The following is a 19,762-nucleotide window of genomic DNA, read 5'->3' on the forward strand; positions in this document are numbered from 1 at the left end:
ACCATCATCACCACTAGTCTGCATCACCACCAGTCTGCATCACTACCGGTCTCCATCACTACCGGTCCGCCACATGCTTATATCCCCGTCATTCTCCAAACTCCTCATACGAAGTAAGGCAACATGATTGAAACTAATTCCAGCACAACTTGTCTTTGTGTGGGGCCATTGTTTTGGCCAAGAGGCAAGCAATATTCATTGTAAAGCATGCATGTATCTCCTTTGTTTTTTTTTTTCATACGTCCTGATGCAAGGCTCCTTGAGCTAAAGAGTTGTTACGCAAGAAGTTTAGAGAGTATGCTAGCAGGGACAATGATAGTCCATTTCATGTCTTCCAAATCTCATCAACTCCATGAAAGAAAAACACCAGAGACACTGCTGGAAAGTCTGCAAACGAACATACCGCACATGGAGGTTTGGGATTTTAGTCTCCTATGTCGACATCCCTGTCGCCTAGCAACCAGACGATGTAGAAACCCAGGGCCAGTAGAGCGGTGCCAAGAAGGTCCCCCAGAGCCGTCAGGTATGGGATTGAGAAGTTGTCCGGGTCCAGCTTCCTCCTCCACAGGTAGTATACCAGCCAGTCAGCGATCTGCAGCAGCAGGATCACCTGACACATATAGAGGATGAAACAAGAAAATGGAAAGGGTGCACTGTAAAGGTGAACATTTTTGTGGGAGTAAGTTTTCATGCTCAGGAAGGTAAGATGAATTTTGTGTATTTTTCATTTTAGTGGATGGTCATGACAACTGAGCAAGTACCAGCGTACTTCAAACAGATCACTGCTGCCACAGTAGTTAAAGGCTTTGGCAGCACATAGTATGGTAAAAAGTAACTGGTCTATGTTACAAAAGCAAATTCAGCTACGCTACAGGACTAGTGAATGAGCAGAAAACTACAAATAACATAACAGTTATACCCCTTCAATATACAGCTGTACTTACCATGAGATCAAAAAATCTGAATTATATTATATATTACTGGCAATAAATTTGTGAGCTTTTATGTTTCCAGTAGTTTTATATTGCATGAAATGCCTACAAATTTCCATGCTGCTAACATTTCCAATTTTACAGCATCTCATTTAAGACATCCATCATAGAATCTCTAGCTACATAGCTCTGCCTGATTCTCTGCCATGCATTCATAAGGTGTAGCTTTCACCAGTAAAGATATGCAAAACTTTCAGCTCAGACAAACTAGGTGTGTGTAGCAGTGACTCCGTGGGTAGATATACCACAGCATACAATTTCTGGTCATCACATGGTACTGGTCATGTGACAAACTTTTCGTGAGAAGTTTTCGTGAAGTTTGCAGTCACACTGGTAAAACTTTGAGAACTTTTAGACTGTGCAAAGTTTTGCCAGTGTGACATCAGCTATTAAGGAAATATGACATTAAAAAAAAATCACCATGTTTGAGCTTTCCATTCAAACTGCAATAATTAAAAAAAGTCCTGTGTTTTATACCATCAGAATGTGCACGCGCAGTCTGTCGCAAACATTTATAGCTCTAATGTAACAGTAGCCTCAAAAGCTGGGTTTTTCAATATGTGACCCACTACAACAAAAGGATCCGAAAGTCGGGGGAGGACAATTTTCTGAAAATAACACGACATTATTCCCATTTTCATATATAATATGACTTATAAGTACTCGGTTGTGGAGATATCAATGATTTTATTAGTGCATGTCGAGTGGTTTAGGAAATCAGTGTTTCGAGAAAACCGCCTTCAAAGTTTTCTTTCCGACATTATCATGAGCAAGGGGAGGCAAGACAGTTTCCACCTCCTGACAATAGATGGTACGCTCCTAGCAACCTCCGCAATGTTCAGTCAAGCTTAGTGCCAGTGGTCTACGCACGACCAATCAGTAACCAGGATGCCATGTACTGACCAATAAGATCACTCCTTTGTTGCTAGGGGCGGAGTCTAGCTGCAGCGCTAAATCCAAATCTTCGGACACGTTTCTGTTCCATTGAAAGTCAAGAAATCATGGTCCAGAAAAACGCTAATTTCTTGCCTTTCCTTTGATCATTTAACTTTGAAATTTGAACAGATGATAGCCGATACATCAGACTACAAAATTATGCCAAAAACAGAAATCCAATCGTTTTGACCGAATTTGATGATCTGACTTCAAACTTGGTTTTCTCAGCTCAGCCATCAGCGACTTTAAGATCCTTTTGTTGTGGTGGGTCACATATGTTTTACGTTTGGCCATGAGTACAAAGCCAAAGATTGAGTGAGTCATATAACAAATAAAAATTGTTCTCTAGTGAGGTCGTTAATGCAAATCTTCACAAGAAACTCCACACGACAATAACAAGTGACGTACCAGAGTGTGATGTTTCTGGTAATGTCTGAGGGTGGGTACCTAGCCCAGTTTTTACAAAGCAACTTTCCAGGAGATTGTTTTAAGGTCACAGTTTTTTTTCACTAGCAGTGAATGAATGGACCCACTGCTATGGATATTACAAGGACATGAAAGGGTGAGATGAACCAAGGACAAAATAATGCCTCTGGCGACACTTCGTGGCGGAGGCATAAAAACTCCACACTTACCTGAATAAGAGCGATGGAGATGTACATGATGGTCACTCTCAGTGTGATGGAAGAGTGACCGGCATTGACAAAGGAAATGAAGTACAGGAAGATCAGCTGACCAGGTATGACCATCAGTATCAACACACGGGCTGACCTTGAGTGCATATCTGGTGACAAAAGGGATACAAATGGTTCTAAGTTTGAAACATTGACAAAATGTTGCAATATGAATAGTCAGAAATACAAAGATTTTACTGAAATTACACTGAGATTATACCCAAACCTTGCTCTACACAGAACCAAGGCAAATTTTAGCAGATGAAATAATTACTTCATTTCAATGCTTTTCAAGTCGACAGATGTACACCAAAAACATTCTAAATTCAACAGTTTTTTGCTTTTACAGCATTAAGTAAGATTTCATAAGATAGTAGGTGCATTACTCTACATCGGATAGGAAGTGAAGTACACTATTAAATGCGAGGTAATATCAGCCTTTCCTTCCTCTTTAAGTGCTTGAGCCTCCATGTTTAAATAACACAGTTCTTTACAGAGCCCATCTTAAAAGCACATAAAATCACAGAATACCTACTGCAGTTGCACAGTCAAATAGTTATTTAGGTGCTGTCAAAAAAAAAAAAAAATTAAATAAGTGCTGTGACATCTAAGAGTAGACCTTCTTACCTTTGCCGAAGAAGACGGTGAAGGGTGAGTTGCATTTCTTGATGCGTTCTGGATCCTGGGTACCTGGGGCACCAATGGCATGGAGGTGGGTGGAGATCCTGCTGGCCTGCACAGCCACAAGATTGCCCCCGACCCCGTTGATGACAGGACTGAACACCGCCACACCCTCGTTGCTTCGTATGGCGATATCCAGCACCAGGCCACCAACACTGATGGCAGATGCAATGGAAAGAAGAATAAAAGTCTTACCAGAACTACAAGTATCATATCAAAAAAGAAATTTCAACTGCAAATAAAACCACAATGCAACATGAAATATCGTAACACGGGGGCAGTACTTTGTATGTTCTACTTTTAGTCTTTTCCCGCCTTATGAAATAACTTTCACTGCATTAGGTATTCTCCTCAGATATATTCTAACATCTTTCACAACTTATCTATTCAGTGCACATGACACTCTTTTCAAGCTGAGATGTTTGCTGCCACTGTAATGTTACCTTCAACATCAACATAATTAATAAAAACATGACAATAAAGTAGCTTACATGTATACTATTGTTCTGCACTGAATTTAATTACCTAGAATTCAAAAAATATTCTTCTACCACTTACGGAATATGGTGGACCCTAATCACGATATTTAAACCCATTAATTCCTAAAGCCTGCTAAGGGCTGGATCATTGTGATCACAGCTCTCATAAAGAACGAGTTGCATTCTTTCCCAGCTAACCTGCTAATCATCATGGCAGCAATGACAGGTGACCATCCATTGTGGAGGACTTCCCTGGTGTAGTCATTTCGTCTCGCTAAGAAGGCCCAGATTGGTACCAGTAGGAACAGACTCACAATGATTGTGGGTGCCAGCCAGTGCTGTTTGCCTGCAGGAGTGAGTGTTCAAACAACATTAAAATGACAAATAGCCTGCTGGAAATGTTTTGTTGTATTTTGCTGCCTTTATGTTTGTGTTTGTTTATCTTGTCTTTAGTGTGAATGTATGCAGTGTGAGGCGCTACTACCTGGCAGCTCCACATCGGGCTCCTCATTCTCGGTTGGATGGAGCCTTTTCCACTTTATTGAGATCTGACACGAGTTTTTTATCAAGAGAAAGTTATCTTTCAAACAGCGCCATGAGCATCATTTTTAATGGACTTCAGCACTTTATAAGAGGCCACTATTATTATTTATTATCCTAATCATCTTTTTTTGTGGTGAGTGGTGGTGTGGGACCCCTCCTTTTCTTTTTCATAACATACTTGTAAGACAGCCAGAGGTGATTTGTTTGCTATGGCAACATGATCTTGAATATAATGCTCATGACAATGCTAGAGTGAGAGCATTCGTTTCTACATGTTTGCAGAACATTTTCAGGCTACAATCATATTTGTCATTTTTACAGTGAATGCCTCTGGTTGGTAAATAATGCACTTCTGTGACATTAATCAGTCACATTAAAGCAACAGTGTAGTTTTAATACAGTGCAATCCAGCTCCACAAGTAGATGATATATTTGCATGGAAACACATTGATGCAAATACTAATAATCTAAAATCAGTGCAGCTGTAAACCCTTTCAAATATTTAGCATTTTTGACAATAAAAGACTAGGATTTTCCATTGTTCGGCGTATAAAACAAATATTGACTGCCCTATCAACCGTGTCACAGTGCCAACTCCAACTGACGCCAATACCCATGAGAGAGCAGATGGTCACAGGTTGGGCAAGCCTTACTTTGGTACCCTTTCCCTCAATCAGAACCATTTCACACTTACCTATAGCTTTGAATAAGACATTGCTGATCCAGGCTAAGAGTGACAGCGTTATGAGGTCCCCTAGGCTGGCTGCTATAGGTGTGGCCACATTGTCCGGGTTGATTTTGCACTTTCTTGATAACAGGATGACACCCACCATAATACCCCCTGAAAGTAGGCCAGGAAATAAAGACAAATATTCACATGCAGGCAAGTTGGTGGGGGGGGGGGGGGGGGGGAGAACAAAATGACATATATTTAGAAGTCATATAATTGAAAGCTTTCTTAGAATCATATGGCAGAAATGTTATCAAAACATAGCCAAGGGATGGTCAAAATTACATGCAGAAAGCCTTACAGGACAAAACTTTGGGCATTGCACATCGTATGACAACTGTATGAAGTGCAGTAATGGTCATCCATCTGTCACACATGAGAGACAAAATAAATGTCTCCCTCTCATGCTCAAAGTCAGGGGACTGACATCACAGTTCTCGTCCACACAAAGAGTACCTACTTGACAATCTAACCAGAGAGGATTTTCTGTCCCTATCATGTAAAGAACAATAAATTAAATCTGTAATGCCTGCACAACTATGGTTTGCGTACAATTGGATCTTCTTCCATATGATACAGCCCTTTTTCGATAGGTCAAAGGGAACTTGTTTGAAATAGAGCCAAGCAGCTAGCATCATAACCCTTTACACAATAGGTATGTATTTAATTTCTAACTTTCCTCAGTTCGTAGACCTGCAGTAAGGATGTTTATTTGCAAGGACTTAGACTATTTGACCTCTATGTGACCTTTGAGTTAAGGGATATGTTTATAATTTGATTATAATCAAGACAACCTTTGTTCCTTTCAGATTCTTTGTTGCCTTGCTAGGATGTGGTCATAACTAAAGGTCAACTTCCTAACTCACATCACCTCGTCCCCCCCCCCCCCCCCCCCACCCCTCCCCTTTCCTGCCTTAGTTCTAGGGACGTGGTTAGAGACAGGGGAAGGGTCTGGGGTAATTGCCCAGGACGTAACTGCCCTAGACCCGTCTAGTGACACTCACCCAATATGGCACTGGCTAGAGAGGCGGTCACCATGCTGCTGGCACAGAGCAGCAGGGTGTGGTGAATGTTGAACTCCCCGTCTGGGATCCAGCCAAATAGGACAGCCGCCACCGAGGCCAGGAAACCAACCACCAGAGCCTGGCACTATATGAATTAGAGCAACAGTGATAACATATTTATATTATTAAAGGAAGAATAGAAATGTTGCTATGGCAACTGGTATGCCTTCACTACATTGCATTCTCCTAATAAGTCTACAGTAAATCCTCAAAATATTTGATTACAGTTATATGACAGACCTTTTACCCTTGACCTTTGACCCCTCAGACCAAATCTTTTCCTATAGAATCATTGCACAGTGACGCATACATATACCAAGTTTCATGACACATGTACCCTACTGAAAAATCATATTCACAAGTTCCAATCCACCAATGAAATGGCGTGCTCCCCACATCCCCAGTCTTGGCGTTGTCAGGCCTGTTCACATGCATCACTGACCACCAGTGGAGGTCTGTGGCGTGCATTCGCTGTTTTATGCAAATGAGAATGGGGCTTCGGCAGACAGACGCACATATTGGTCGATTTTTGCTCCCGAATTCACGGAGCAAAAGTCAGTAACTCAAAGGGCTAAGATAACGATGTGAATCAGATCTCAAAAGGCCCTCGCACTGTCGCACTTAGCAAAGCTCACTTCATTTGCCCCCATTTGCTCACCACCATACAGTGAGAGGGCCTTGGCAAAAGGCGACTGAAGTGTATGAAGTGAGTAACTCCCAAGGTATGGAGAAAGTATGTAGAAAGTTTAATTTCAGCAGTAAATAGTTTAATTTTAGCACTTTATCCTAACCTTTGACCCCATGTACTAAAACTTCCCATGAGAATCACTGTCAGGCAATGCATGCATGTGTACAAAAGTTTCATGAAGAAACTTAAAATAGCAGTTTCACATAACTGCTGACCTGGACCTACAGACCTTAGATCTAACTCTCCCTAGAGAATGGCCATCTGGTAACACATGTATTCATTAAGTTTTATGAAAATACCTGCAGGCATTGCAGAGATGCTGGGAAAATAGTGAAATTTAAGAATTTGACCTTTGACCTTGAGCGTATGCCCCACAAGTTGATAGGGCAGCTTTGTCCACTCATACGTACATGTACATATGCCAAGTTCCATTTGTATGTACTCAAACAGTTCTTAAGTTACGCTGTCCACAAAATCAATTATGGACGGAAGGATGGACAGACAGACAACCAGAAAACATTTCCTCCAGTGACACTGCCCGGCAGAAGCATAAAAAGTTAATTATATTCATATTACACACATCGTCATTTGGTCCTTGGTAAAGAGCTAAAAGACTGTTTGATGAACAGAATATGTGATACTCTCACAAACTAAAGTACCAGTAAATCTGATGTTAAAGTAAGCTGATATATGTATTCACCCAATTTTCTATGCTAGTACAACACCATGAACCTAATGCATAAATGCAGCTGAGCAGGAGAGTTGTCACATTAAACTGCCTGCAACTGGGGCAGGTTGGGGTCTTAAGGGTTTACAGTGATTTTTCTGTGTCCTTTAATTAGAATAATGACCACTGGGAAGGCAACTTAATTCACGTGACACATGGTGCATTCCTGACAGAGAAAGGCAAATGGATTTTTCATCCCAATTCAATGAGGTTGAACCATCTCAACAGAGGAAAACAGAGGGAAGTATGAACACTTCCTTTTCATGAGATTGTTCTCCACTTACCTGTGTAAGCGCCATGTTTCCTATAATCATTTCCTGTAGCTTCTTTCTGTTGTCCATGATTCCAAGGTTTGCCTGGAGTAAATAGGTAAATCAAGTACATCTGCTCCATTTTTGCATTTGAAAATGATGGAGAAATAGTTCCCTGGAAACAAATCCATAGCCCTAAAATCATTGTCAACCACAGGTTTGACTAATTAGTTTATAAACTCTAACTAACATAAAACCATCAGCACCTGACTCTTCTTTTATCACCAGACAAGAGACCCCGGGGTCTCGCACTCAACTGAGTATCGCAAGTTCACCTTTCACACACTTACTAATCTAAATTACACACAGCTCTACTAAAATTTGACCAGGCATTCTCAAGTAGAAGATGAAATGTACAATTAGGGCCCAAATTTGGACCCCCCCCCCAACACTCATAGTATCAATTTTAGCTCTATCACTTCTGGTTCTAGAGAAGAAGATTTTTGAAGATTCCTTAATTGGGGGGGGGGGGGGGGGGGTTGGGGGCCCCCCTGGGTGGGGCATGATGCCCATTATAACAAACTGAGATCCTAACCCCCTAGGGATGCTACCTGCCAAGTATGGTGAAAATCCATAATGAGGTTTTGAAGAACAAGATGAAAATGTACAATTTAGGCCCCAATTTGGACCTCCCCACCCCTCCCCCTGCCCCCAAGGGGGCATCCCTGGATCTGCTATGAGCAAACTTGAAACTACAGTCATTAAAGGGTGTGTACAGTTCTGGTCGAGGTGAAGATTTAGCTTTTAACGTTTTGGAGATATTCAGAAACCACTCTATGAGATGTCAAAGAGCACGCGGTTCTAAGGGGTATTAAAAGTTTATTCGATGAAAATCGGTTTTGAAATGGCTGAGATATCGAAAAACAAGGTGAAACAAAGAGATACTAATAAAGTTGGGGCATGTCGCCTTTTATTATTAGCACTTTTTGGGATATCTCAGCCATTTAAAAACCAATTTTCATCAAATAAACGTTGAATTCTTCTTAGAATTACATGCTCTTTCATATTTCATAAGGAGGCCTTTTCATTATTTCACTTAGGAATGTTCAAAACATGAATCCCTACCTCAACCAGTACTGTACAGTCCCTTTAATGTACTAACTCATAGTATTAACTTTCAGCTCTATCACTTCTGATTCTATATTTTTAAAGGACAAGTTCACCTTCATAAACATAAGGATTGAGAGAATGTAGCAATATCAGAAGAACACATCATTGAAAGTTTGAGGAAAATCGGACAATCCGTTCAAAAGTTATGAATTTTTGAAGTTTTTGTGCAGTAACCGCTGGATGAGAAGACTACTGCAGTGTATGAATAACTTAGATGTCACATGCGTACAACAATATAAGGAAAATATAAAGAGAATTTCACAAAATTTCATCTTTTGAAAAAAGTACACATTCCCCTGACTCGTTACCGACATATGTTATGGGTAATATTATTCCCCGTGCCTTTAGAAAGAGGCAAGTCAAGTGCTCTTTTATTATGCGAAAAAAGTGAAAATATGTTGAATTTTCTTTACATTTTCTTTATACTGTTGTACGCATATGACTCACAAGCTGTAGTAGTCTCCTCATCCAGCGGTTCCAACACAAAAATTTTAAAAATTCATAACTTTTGCATCGATTGTCCAATTTTCCTCAAACTTTCACTGATGTGTTCTACTAATATTGTTGCATTCTCTCAATCCTTATGTTTATGAAGGTGAACTTGTCCTTTAAAGATTCCTTAATTTTGGGAGGATTGGGCCCCTTGGGGGGTCTCCAGGTGGGGCATGGTGCACATTTCAGCAAATTGAGATCCTAGCCCCCTAGGGATGCTACCTGCCAAGTTTGGTGAAAATCCATCATGAGGTTTTCAAGAAGAACATGAAAATGTACAATTTAGGCCCCCATTTGGACCTCCCCACCCCCCCCCCCCCTGCCCCAAGGGGGCACCCCTGATTCCGCCATGAACAAACTTGAAACTACAGTCATCAATGTACTAACTCCTAATATTGACTTAGCTCTACCACTTCTGGTTCTAGAGAAGAAGATTTTTAAAGATTCCTTAATTTTGGGGGGTTGGGGCTCTCCTGGGGGCCCCCTGGGTGGGGCATGGTACCCATTTTAACAAATTGAGATCCTAACCCCCTAGGGATGCTACCTGCCAAGTTTGGTGAAAATCGGTCCTGGGGTTTTCAAGAAGAAGATGAAAATGTAAAAAGTTTACACACGACGGACGACGCACGCCGGACGCTGGATGAAGAACAATCGCAATAGCTCACTTGAGCCTTTGGCTCAGGTGAGCTAAAAAGTCACCAATTGTTTTCTGCTTGAGAGAAATTCATGAACACAGAGCACCAGTTTCAGCAATTTCATAATTTTGTGTTGGTGCACTAGCATAAAATGTTTATACCATGGAAGGAAAAAACAGAAAAGCAAATTTTCCAAAATGACACTCTACCTTGAGAATGCAGGCCATACCCACTTCAGCCATTTGACAACTCACAAAGTATATATGTTCAGTAGTTACCAAATCAAAAGGGAAAACTTTCAAAGAGAGTAATTACTAGTAAAAAATGACTGACACTTAAATCAATTAATCTCACTAAGATGCCCTTGGGTTAACCATTCAGAAATAAATTTTGATTCCCTGTGATAAGTACAGAGAGCTAAGTCCACATTGTTGCTTCATATGAAACACCATCCCTACATTTCTAAGACAAATATATATAGCTTCACTTACTAATTACAACGGTGTTCAAGAAGCAGCTTAACAACCAACCTGTACTAATTTTTGAAAAATGCAGAGCTACAATTGTATACACTGTATCAACTGCAAGCCACTCGATATTTGGTAAAAAGAACGAAAACTCACTAATATTATCTACATCATCATTCTCCCTTTTTCAAGAACAGTTCTGGGCAGAAAATACTGACACACGTATACACTGCATGTTTAAGCCTGCATATACCATGATGGCAATAGATTGTAAAGCCTGCATATGATTATGGCTATAGATTGCTAAATTTAAATGAGAAATGAGCAATCATCATTCTAAAGCAGGACTTACCGCAGTTGATAACCTTGATGCCAGGGTCATTTCCAGATTTCCTTTCAAGCCAAGTAGAGCAGGAACCAATATAAACACCTCTGTCACCTGGACAAATACGGCCCAGTGCTGACAAACAGACAAAAGTGGGGTGTAAGATGAAATCAAGGACAGAAAAATTAGGCCATAAGCACAGGAACACGTATGAGTTCCTACTATTGGTTTTGTTGTTTGTTGAAATTCAGTTGTTTGCTTTTTTATTTAGGGCATGTTTTGTGTGGGCTTCACTGACTAATATGGTCTGTTTTTCCACTGCATTACCATCCTATAAACTGAATGAGATACAGTTTCATGCAGTTTTCTCCCCACACAATAACACATTAAACATAGGAACAGAAAGTGAGAAAGAAAGAAAAATGAACTTGACTTCCAGAAAACATTAGTTACCCCCATCATTGTCTGGCTATAAACTAGTCTAACTTCACTAATCATGAAAACAGGACACAAAGTGTATTGTCACAGACAAATACTCTTACCAATACAAAATGTTTGTTCATAAACACTTCAAATCATTATTTTCATGAGTTCTTTCATCTACTGAAGATCTCAATGTTTAACAATTAATGTCCTCTCTCAATAATGAAGATTTTAGGTGCCAAGAAGGGAATATGTGCAACAGATGATTTATAAAAAACAGAGGAATACAAAATAGCAACAAAATTTATACATTGTTAAATGTAAAGTAAATTGGCATACTGCATCATGCAGAGTAACAATTAAATAATGTAAAGCAAGGTGCTACCAGGAAGTTTGCTGAGTGTATGTAGGCTTGTATAATATTGTCCATATGTGCAGAATCCTGGGACAAGTTCATTGATTTGTTGACTGAATGCAACACATGTCTCATACCATCAAAAGTACCAGTGTAAATGATTTTCAATATCTATCATTCTTAAAGGACAAGTTCACCTTCATAAACATAAGGATTGAGAAAATGCAACAATATTAGTAGAACACATCAGTGAAAGTTTGAGGAAAATTGCACAATCGATGCAAAAGTTATGAATTTTTTAAATTTTTGTGTTGGAACCGCTGGATGAGGAGACTACTACAGCTTGTGAGTCATATGCGTACAACAGTATAAAGAAAATGTAAAAGAAAATTCAACATATTTTCACTTTTTTGGCACAATAAAAGTGCACTTGACTTGCCTCTTTCTAAAGGCAGGGGGAATAATATTACCCATAACATTTGTCGGTAACGAGTCAGGGGAATGTGTACTTTTTTCAAAAGATGGAATTTTGTGAAATTCTCTTTATATTTTCCTTATATTGTTGTATGCATGTGACATCTAAGTTATTCGTACACTGCAGTAGTCTTCTCATCCAGCGGGTACTGCACAAAAACTTCAAAAATTCATAACTTTTGAACGGATTGTCTGATTTTCCTCAAACTTTCAATGATGTGTTCTACTAATATTGCTACATTCTCTCAATCCTTATGTTTATGAAGGTGAACTTGTCCTTTAACAATGGATAATGTTACAGGCAAAGAGCTCATGTTGCAAAAGTTCTCGAGTTGATATATTTTACATCCTTTCTCACGTTTGTTTGCCTGCTTGTGTTCTATTGTAAGCATGAAGAATAAAGAAACAGCTGTGATTTAATTGATTTCTGAGTAAAACTTTTGCACATCTTCATCAGTCCAAGTTATCTCAAGCTCTTTCCGCAAAAAAAAAATAGACAAAGACAAAGACAAAGAAGAAGCTCATGTATGATTATAGAGCAACAATCCCGAAGCTGTGAGAAGTATGCTTTACATGCAAAAGGTCATCACATCGTTTCTGCAACCTTTTTACAGCACATGATGCATAATTTTAAAATATATTTAATTTTGTGACATTGTTGGTAGTAAACCTGTGTTGTTATTGAGCATTTTGACTGTAGTTTAAAGACTTTATAAAAGCACTTGTATTATAAAGGTTATTAACCAGCTTTCATCATCTGTTTTTTGAAAGACCATGCACATATTAATTTCCCCTTTTAATATTCACTACAAGTTCCATGGCTAGGACATACGTTTATGTCATTAAAAATGAAAATATTGAATTAAGTTCATTTGTTTGTTGTTGTATGTAGCTACATCTATAATTTAACAATACTTTGTCAGTATTTTTCTAATGTCTTCGTGACTTCAAAGTATCATATGTTATGAAATGACCAAAATTATTTGACATTTCACACATCTTATCTGACATTAAATGGCTTGGTATCTTTTTTTTTTTTTTTTTTTACTTTAGACACAGCAAGTTCTGACAGCTATGTACACCAATGTAACAAATTGTTTGAGGATACTGTCTAACTTAATTTTGTTATTTAAACCATGCAGATTTCTTTCCTACATTAGAGTGGTTCTATAAAAAAAAAATCCACTTAATCATTGGTTCAATAGGTATATTCTGATCTAAGTTGTCAAATTACATGAACTCAAAGATAATTTTCTTAGAAATCTCAAATACTGTATGTGATGGAATAATGCTCCAAAATGGAGTCCTACTCTTGCTTCATGCACCTTTCATGCTCTATTTTCTCTATCACATCTTTAAAGAGTGAACAAATTAAAACTTTTTTTTTCTCTCTCTCTTGCCTTCTCTTGTCTATGTCTCAAGTACTTTCAGTCTGTATAGTAAAATATTTGACTCTTGATATACATTAAATATCAAGAGTCAAATATTTTACTAGATACAGACTGAAAGTACTTGAGACATCAACAAGAGAAGGCAAGAGAGAGAGAGAGAAAAAAAAGTTTTAATTTGTTCACTCTTTAAAGATGTGATAGAGAAAATAGAGCATAAAAAGGATACAAACATGTAATGTCTGTTGCATTGTTCAAGTGCTCAAGTTGATGCAAATCTTGCCTGTGACTCTGTGAGTACAACATACATTGGTGGAAGGCTATCAAAGAGTGTATGGTGTCCCAATCCTCAGTTCACATGACAGGAAATTGTGATTAGTAACACTCACGACAAATATTTACATTTAAATACATCACTCATGGATCGATTATTAACAGATGTGGCAAACTATTTGCACGAGTACTTGCTATACACACATACAAGTACACACTCTCTATTTCTTTCCCTCCCCCCCCCCCCAGCACACACACACACACACAGGTATAAATGTCTGACAATGACCAGTCTGTCCTGTAGGTTTTTTGTCATACACATCTTACAAGACCATAGAAATATGAGCTCATGCACCAACAGCTGAATAAATGTGTTCACACAATCATCTTACAGCCTAACAATTTAATGTAGGCAAACCCACTTCTTCATACAGTTCTACACAATTTCCTGTCTTTTCCATCTATCCAGCAAACTAAGATCATTCTGGATGGTCCATATTTGATTACATTTTTTTATGCTTAACTATCAATGCGAATGAAAGTTGCACAATGACTTAATCATGTTTGAAACTACGAATGAGCTAAATCACTCAGTGACTTGGTATTACCATCAAGCTGTAAAAATCACCACTTGCATAGACAGATTGTATTCCACAGATCTACTATGTAGGGAAAGAACGTAACGCAAAGTCCTGAGCGATGTAAAATGATTCAAGATAGCCAAGCAAATACGTCCCCAATGGCATGCTTCCTGCTGTAGAAACAGCTGTACAATACAACAATCTCATCACAGATGTCATCATTTGTGTGGGCTAGTTTGATGTTTGTTTAAAAAGGTTTGCTTCAGTATAGCCGAATATTAATGTTACAGCCACTTGATATGAAAGGCATGGCCAGATGAAGCCAGAAACATGTTACAAAATGAACAGTTCGGTGTCTAGACTTACCTGGACATGATCTAGGACAAGCCCTGCGAAGACCGTGCCAAAGCCAGCTATGAGGAATGGTATAAAGACCTGAGCTGCTATGATAAAAGAAGACTCCTTTGGAGGTACTACTCTACCGTCTGATCGAGTTCTCGTTGAGGCTGTGTCACCATCGACATTGATTTCCTCCTCCAAATCATCGTCAGAGCCAGTCCTGCCAAGCAGTGGTTCTGTGAAGCTTGTCTCTATCTCCACATCATCCTGCCCCTGACTTGCACTCCTAATCCCAGTGTCATGGCCCGGGACACCAGCGCCATTCAGGTGTTTGTACCTGGTGTGCAGATCCTTGCCACTTCCTATCCCATTCTCCTTCTCCTCCTCCTCTCTGAGACCACTACCCAAGCCTGGTGCATCCATGGGGTAAGACATCTCTTCTGCCCTATGGGAGGGCTCCACAGAGATACGAGGAACCATGGCACCTGTGTGGTCTGACTTGCCCTTCCTCAGCCTAACAGCAGTGCTGGATTCACCTGCTGGGTTCTGCTTGGTGTCTCGTAAAGTGCTCATTTGGGTGAGATGTGAACATGGCCCACTCTCTTTTTAAGCGCATCAGAGTTCACAGGAATTCTAAAATGGGTGATGAAATGAATGAAATGAAACAAATTTGTTATTCACTACTGTTTCAGTCAAATAAACTACTAGAAATTTCACAGGTACATAGCAAACATTGTGCAGTTGCTTACAAATTTGAAATATATTTTAAGCTCAATGGTATTCCAGCTTTTGAAAACTTTCCTTTCAGATTATTTCTGCACACAATAATCACAAATCCAGGATTGAAAATTAAGTAATGACCATTACTTTAAATATCATTTTTTTTTCTTTTTTAATGACACAATGGCAGTGATAATAGTATCATCAGCATAGGGCAAGGATTGCATATACCACACCCCCCCCCCTCCAAAAAAAAAAAAAAAAAAAAAAAAAAACGACCAAAGGAAAAAAATGCTTGGCCCAGGAAAAATGAGAAAATATGAATTGACTGAAAGTAGCAATTTTAGTAGAATACATCAGTTAAATTTTGAGGAAAATCAGCAATCAATACAAAGTTATGAATTTTTTAGTGCCTTCAGCACTGACTGAGGAGACTACTACACTTCATTATGTCATTATGGACAAAAATACAAATAAAATATTTAAAAATCATCATATTTAAACTTTTTTAACATTTAGAAAGAGCACTTGACTGACCTCTTCAAGAAAGCAGGAGATGATATCTATTATCATTAACCCGTTGAAGACGAGTCCCAAGTGTACTCGGGCAGGTGTCTATGGAAAATGCGTGTTGTAGCAAAATATGTACTTTTCATGAAAACTGAGATTTCGTGGAATCCTTCATATATTTTCTTTGTATTGTTGTCCAAATTGATGTCATGAAGTGTATTAGTCTATCTTATATCCAGCAATGGCAGCATTTAGACTGAAAATTCATAACTTTTGAATCAACTGTCCACTTTTCCTCAAACTTTCCCTGATGTGTATGACTAATACTGCTGATTTCACTCAATCTTTATATCTGGACTTTTAATGCATCTTCAGGGGTTAGATAAATGCAACCATGTTTCCAAATGCGTTTAGAATCGCCGATTTGAAATGTCAGTCAAAGGGCATCTTGGAATGCATTTGAGACCATGATCGCCTTTCTGCAAGATAAACGCAATGCTGTTTTGAAACGTGCTTATATCTCGAGGACAAATCCCAGCTGTTTTGGGTTGTGTTTTCTGTCCATTATTTGTGTGTGAATGATGAGGCACGTTTGGTGGTACGCAGTTGACCTTTACTTCCTGGGTCGAGCATACCTGGGTCGTACCAAATTCACCATAAATTGATGTCACATAAATGCCAACCCTGTGTGTATGGTAGGTGTCCAACTCATTGACACTGAGCATTGAAACCCCTCTATTTAGCACTGCGCGTAAAGAATTATAATGCACGCAGACTACACGCAGTGGTTTTTTTATTCTTCACAGGGGATTTAAATATACTGGTATCCAGATATCACTGAAAAAAAAAAACGATAAGAAACAATAGCAACAGCAAGACAACGATACATAGATCTAGATTATAAATATGCATGTGGGAAAAGCATTATGTGCACTTCACACATATTGGCAATAGAGGGTAGGGGTGTCAGTTTCAAAAGTAGACGACAGCGCAACTGTGGGCATCAAAATAACACGCCGCGCGTTCGATGCCGTTATCATAGAGTATGCAGTACCTCAAATCGCATTTTTAACGTGCGCTTGTGAATTCAGAGTACTTTCTTTACGTGTGGGTAAACCCGTAAAAATTCAGGCAAATTGTGAGATATTTTAAGTTTCTATTGAGAGAAAAACATTAGGGTTTCGATGTATTAGACACCCAACCATATCATATGTACTTTGGGGCGCTAGCAACACTTGTCCTTGGTTGGACTTGGAGGGCGCCCATCAGTTTCTAGCCAGGGTTGCGTGACGTCATATGCACTTTTAACAAGGTTTTTTTTTCTACACCATACTTATAAATTTACGGCAACTGTGCACTTTACAGCCCTATATTGTCGGTACCTCATTCCCCGTACGCCAAAGGTGATTTGATATCCCATGAACCACCCCGCACTGAGGAGCTGGCAAGCTTCTCTTGCTGTAAGGAACGCCATTTGACAAATGATAGGGTCACTAAGAGCCCGCCTCACTCACTGCGCTTCTGCGGAGCTAGGTGACACATCGGACACTGTGCGATCGCGATTTCGCATGCCTTTGCTCTCCGCTGCAGGGTTATCGAGCTTTAATACAATGTTGCATCGCAGAAAATCCCCATGATCATGGCGCAAAGTGTGAGAAAGTTGGCAGTAGTCTGTGATACAACAGATTCCATTTTTGAACATCCTAGCTTGCGCCAGCTCGCCACAAGAATTACGTGAATATTTTCATGCCTCTTCATCCATCCCGATCCGAACCCATCACAAATCGCGCAAACCAACCACGCGGGCAAGGCTTGTGTGTGTGTGTGTGTGTCCACGCACTGGCTGCCCGTAAATCAGTAGCTATACACACTTCGCACGGCGTCTGGTCGGTCTCGGTAAACGGTTACGGTGTAGACGAAAAAAATACGAACAAATTGACAAATCAGGATAAGATTTTGGGTTTTTTTATCATTATTTCACAGAATAATTTCGCCAAGGCTGCGAGTGGACATATGTCCTCCGCAATAGGTTAATTAGTGATTCCCTGCTTAAGATATAACGCAAAATTCATTCATTTAAAATCATGATTGAAGCACGGAAGTTTACCACTCGTTGCGTTCGGTTGTGTGCCAGTGTAAAGCACCCTGTTTGTCTAGGGTCTGCTCGTGCTCAATCATGCCGCGCCGCACAGGAAAGGGTGTTTAAATAGAGCAACCATGTGGCGTACCATAAGAGCTTTCATCACGCACATGCACGTTGACACATTCACACATACTGCATCCCAATGCAAAATCTCACACACATGTACACAGTACAGTGCCGGAAGATCCGCTGTCGACCCGCGGTGCCTGATACAATGTAGGTACTCGAATTCACACGCACTGCTCGATTAGGGTAAAATCTTGCACTGTATATAGGGCCGTAAAGTGCACAATGGTCAAATTTACAATGAATAGATACCTAGACGCCTAGTCTACAGAAGATCTAACGGTTAGAATTAACAAGTCATATTGCTTCTACTACCCGTCTTTATGACAGTGATTAATAAGAAAATTTCTAGATGCAGTCTCAGCAGAAGTCCAGAACATATAATATCCCTGACGACAAGATACAGACCGATCTTTCGCTCGAGGTCTAGAACTCTAGAGTCTAACGTTAGATCTAACGTTACACATCTAGGAGTGTAGGACCTAGGCCCTACTGAGTAGGGGTGGGACCTACTACTCATCGACCGCCTAATGTTTATTTGCTTGATAAGAATATTTAACACTGAAATTCACATTAAAAACTTGACCTACGTGATTTAGAAAATCCAGCTCTATCAAATGCCATTGTTCCCTTTTCGATTCGAAGTTTCAGTGCAAAAATATCGCGGACGAACTTGCGTGGCCTCGTTTCAGCTCCCCGCAGTAAACCGCGTTATTAGGATCGACCGCTGTTTTTGCATTGACAATGCACGAAAACTGAGTTGTATTGAACACCGTGTTGTACGAAGCTTTTTAGAAGCCTTTTAGAAACTTCCATAAACATTACATTGTGCTGTCATTACGATTCGGTGAAAATATTCATTCGAAATTTTGTCCTCGATTAAAACCATTAAATGAACGGTGAATTATCGCGTTTTCCCACACCATTACCATCCTCATCTACATTCAAAGCCAATCCATTTTTATGTGCTATGTACTAAGCGTTCAGTGCGCGAATTATACACGGTCGGTTTAAAAGAAGGTGGTCGATATGTAGTAGGGCTACCATATTTAATAGGCAAATAATACTTGATTAACATTTGGGATATTAATCTGCATGATCTGCCAGAACAATTACACAATGACTACCAGTGTACCAGTAAAAACAATGTGTAGACTATCTAATGTCCAAATGAGTACCCGATAAATTACTGCCACAGGTTTTCTAACATTAATTTAACGTTACAGTACACTTCTATCTTTTAATGAAGAAACTAAATTTAGTTCTAACGATCTAACCAACGTTAAACTTTAACTGTTAACACTAACAGTTAAAGGTTAAGTTGACATTCTATCTCCTGCAACTCTACACAGTCTAGACACCTAACGTTACTAGAAATATAGTTAGTAGTAGTATAAGCTACAATGCAACCTTTCTGCTTTGTCCCTTGATTGTAAAGGAGTTTCTGCTTACGTTTTATATAGTAACGAAGACAAAATCTGCCCTTGACCACGGTTAATTGCTCACACCAATTTTGCAAGACTAATTTACCTCACGCCTCGACGATCTCGTCGTGTATTTGTGTATGGAGGAGAGCTAGAGCGAAGACAGCGCTTTCTATGGACAGCATACGCATACATACCGTGACAGAATCTTT

The 19,762-nt window shown here is 39.5% G+C and overlaps 1 protein-coding gene across 1 annotated transcript; it reads right to left on the reverse strand.

Moving 5' to 3' along the window:
• Positions 1 to 424: 424 nt before the first annotated feature.
• On the reverse strand, positions 425 to 19,684 carry LOC139719082 (solute carrier family 41 member 1-like). Its single transcript, XM_071630519.1, has 10 exons — positions 19,579 to 19,684; positions 14,715 to 15,320; positions 10,882 to 10,989; positions 7,799 to 7,870; positions 6,040 to 6,184; positions 5,000 to 5,146; positions 3,961 to 4,108; positions 3,230 to 3,438; positions 2,564 to 2,712; positions 425 to 610 (listed from the first exon to the last, which is right to left on the reverse strand). The coding sequence occupies exons 2-10, from the start codon at positions 15,258 to 15,260 to the stop codon at positions 425 to 427; spliced, it is 1,710 nt and encodes a 569-aa protein (XP_071486620.1). The 5' UTR covers positions 15,261 to 15,320; positions 19,579 to 19,684.
• Positions 19,685 to 19,762: the final 78 nt, after the last annotated feature.

Source organism: Diadema antillarum, unplaced genomic scaffold (assembly GCF_040938485.1).
Source record: "Diadema antillarum isolate AM-2024a unplaced genomic scaffold, OU_Dant_1.0 scf00000104, whole genome shotgun sequence".
Taxonomy (NCBI): Eukaryota; Metazoa; Echinodermata; class Echinoidea; order Diadematoida; family Diadematidae; genus Diadema; species Diadema antillarum.

Coding starts and splice junctions, on each gene's coding strand:
- LOC139719082 (XM_071630519.1), bottom strand. CDS start 15,260: ATGAGCACTTTACGAGACACCAAGCAGAACCCAGCAGGTGAATCCAGC. Junction 6,185..7,798: donor GAAACATGGCGCTTACACAG/GTAAGTGGAGAA, acceptor TAATTCATATAG/TGCCAGGCTCTGGTGGTTGG. Junction 611..2,563: donor TCTCCATCGCTCTTATTCAG/GTAAGTGTGGAG, acceptor TATATGTGTCAG/GTGATCCTGCTGCTGCAGAT.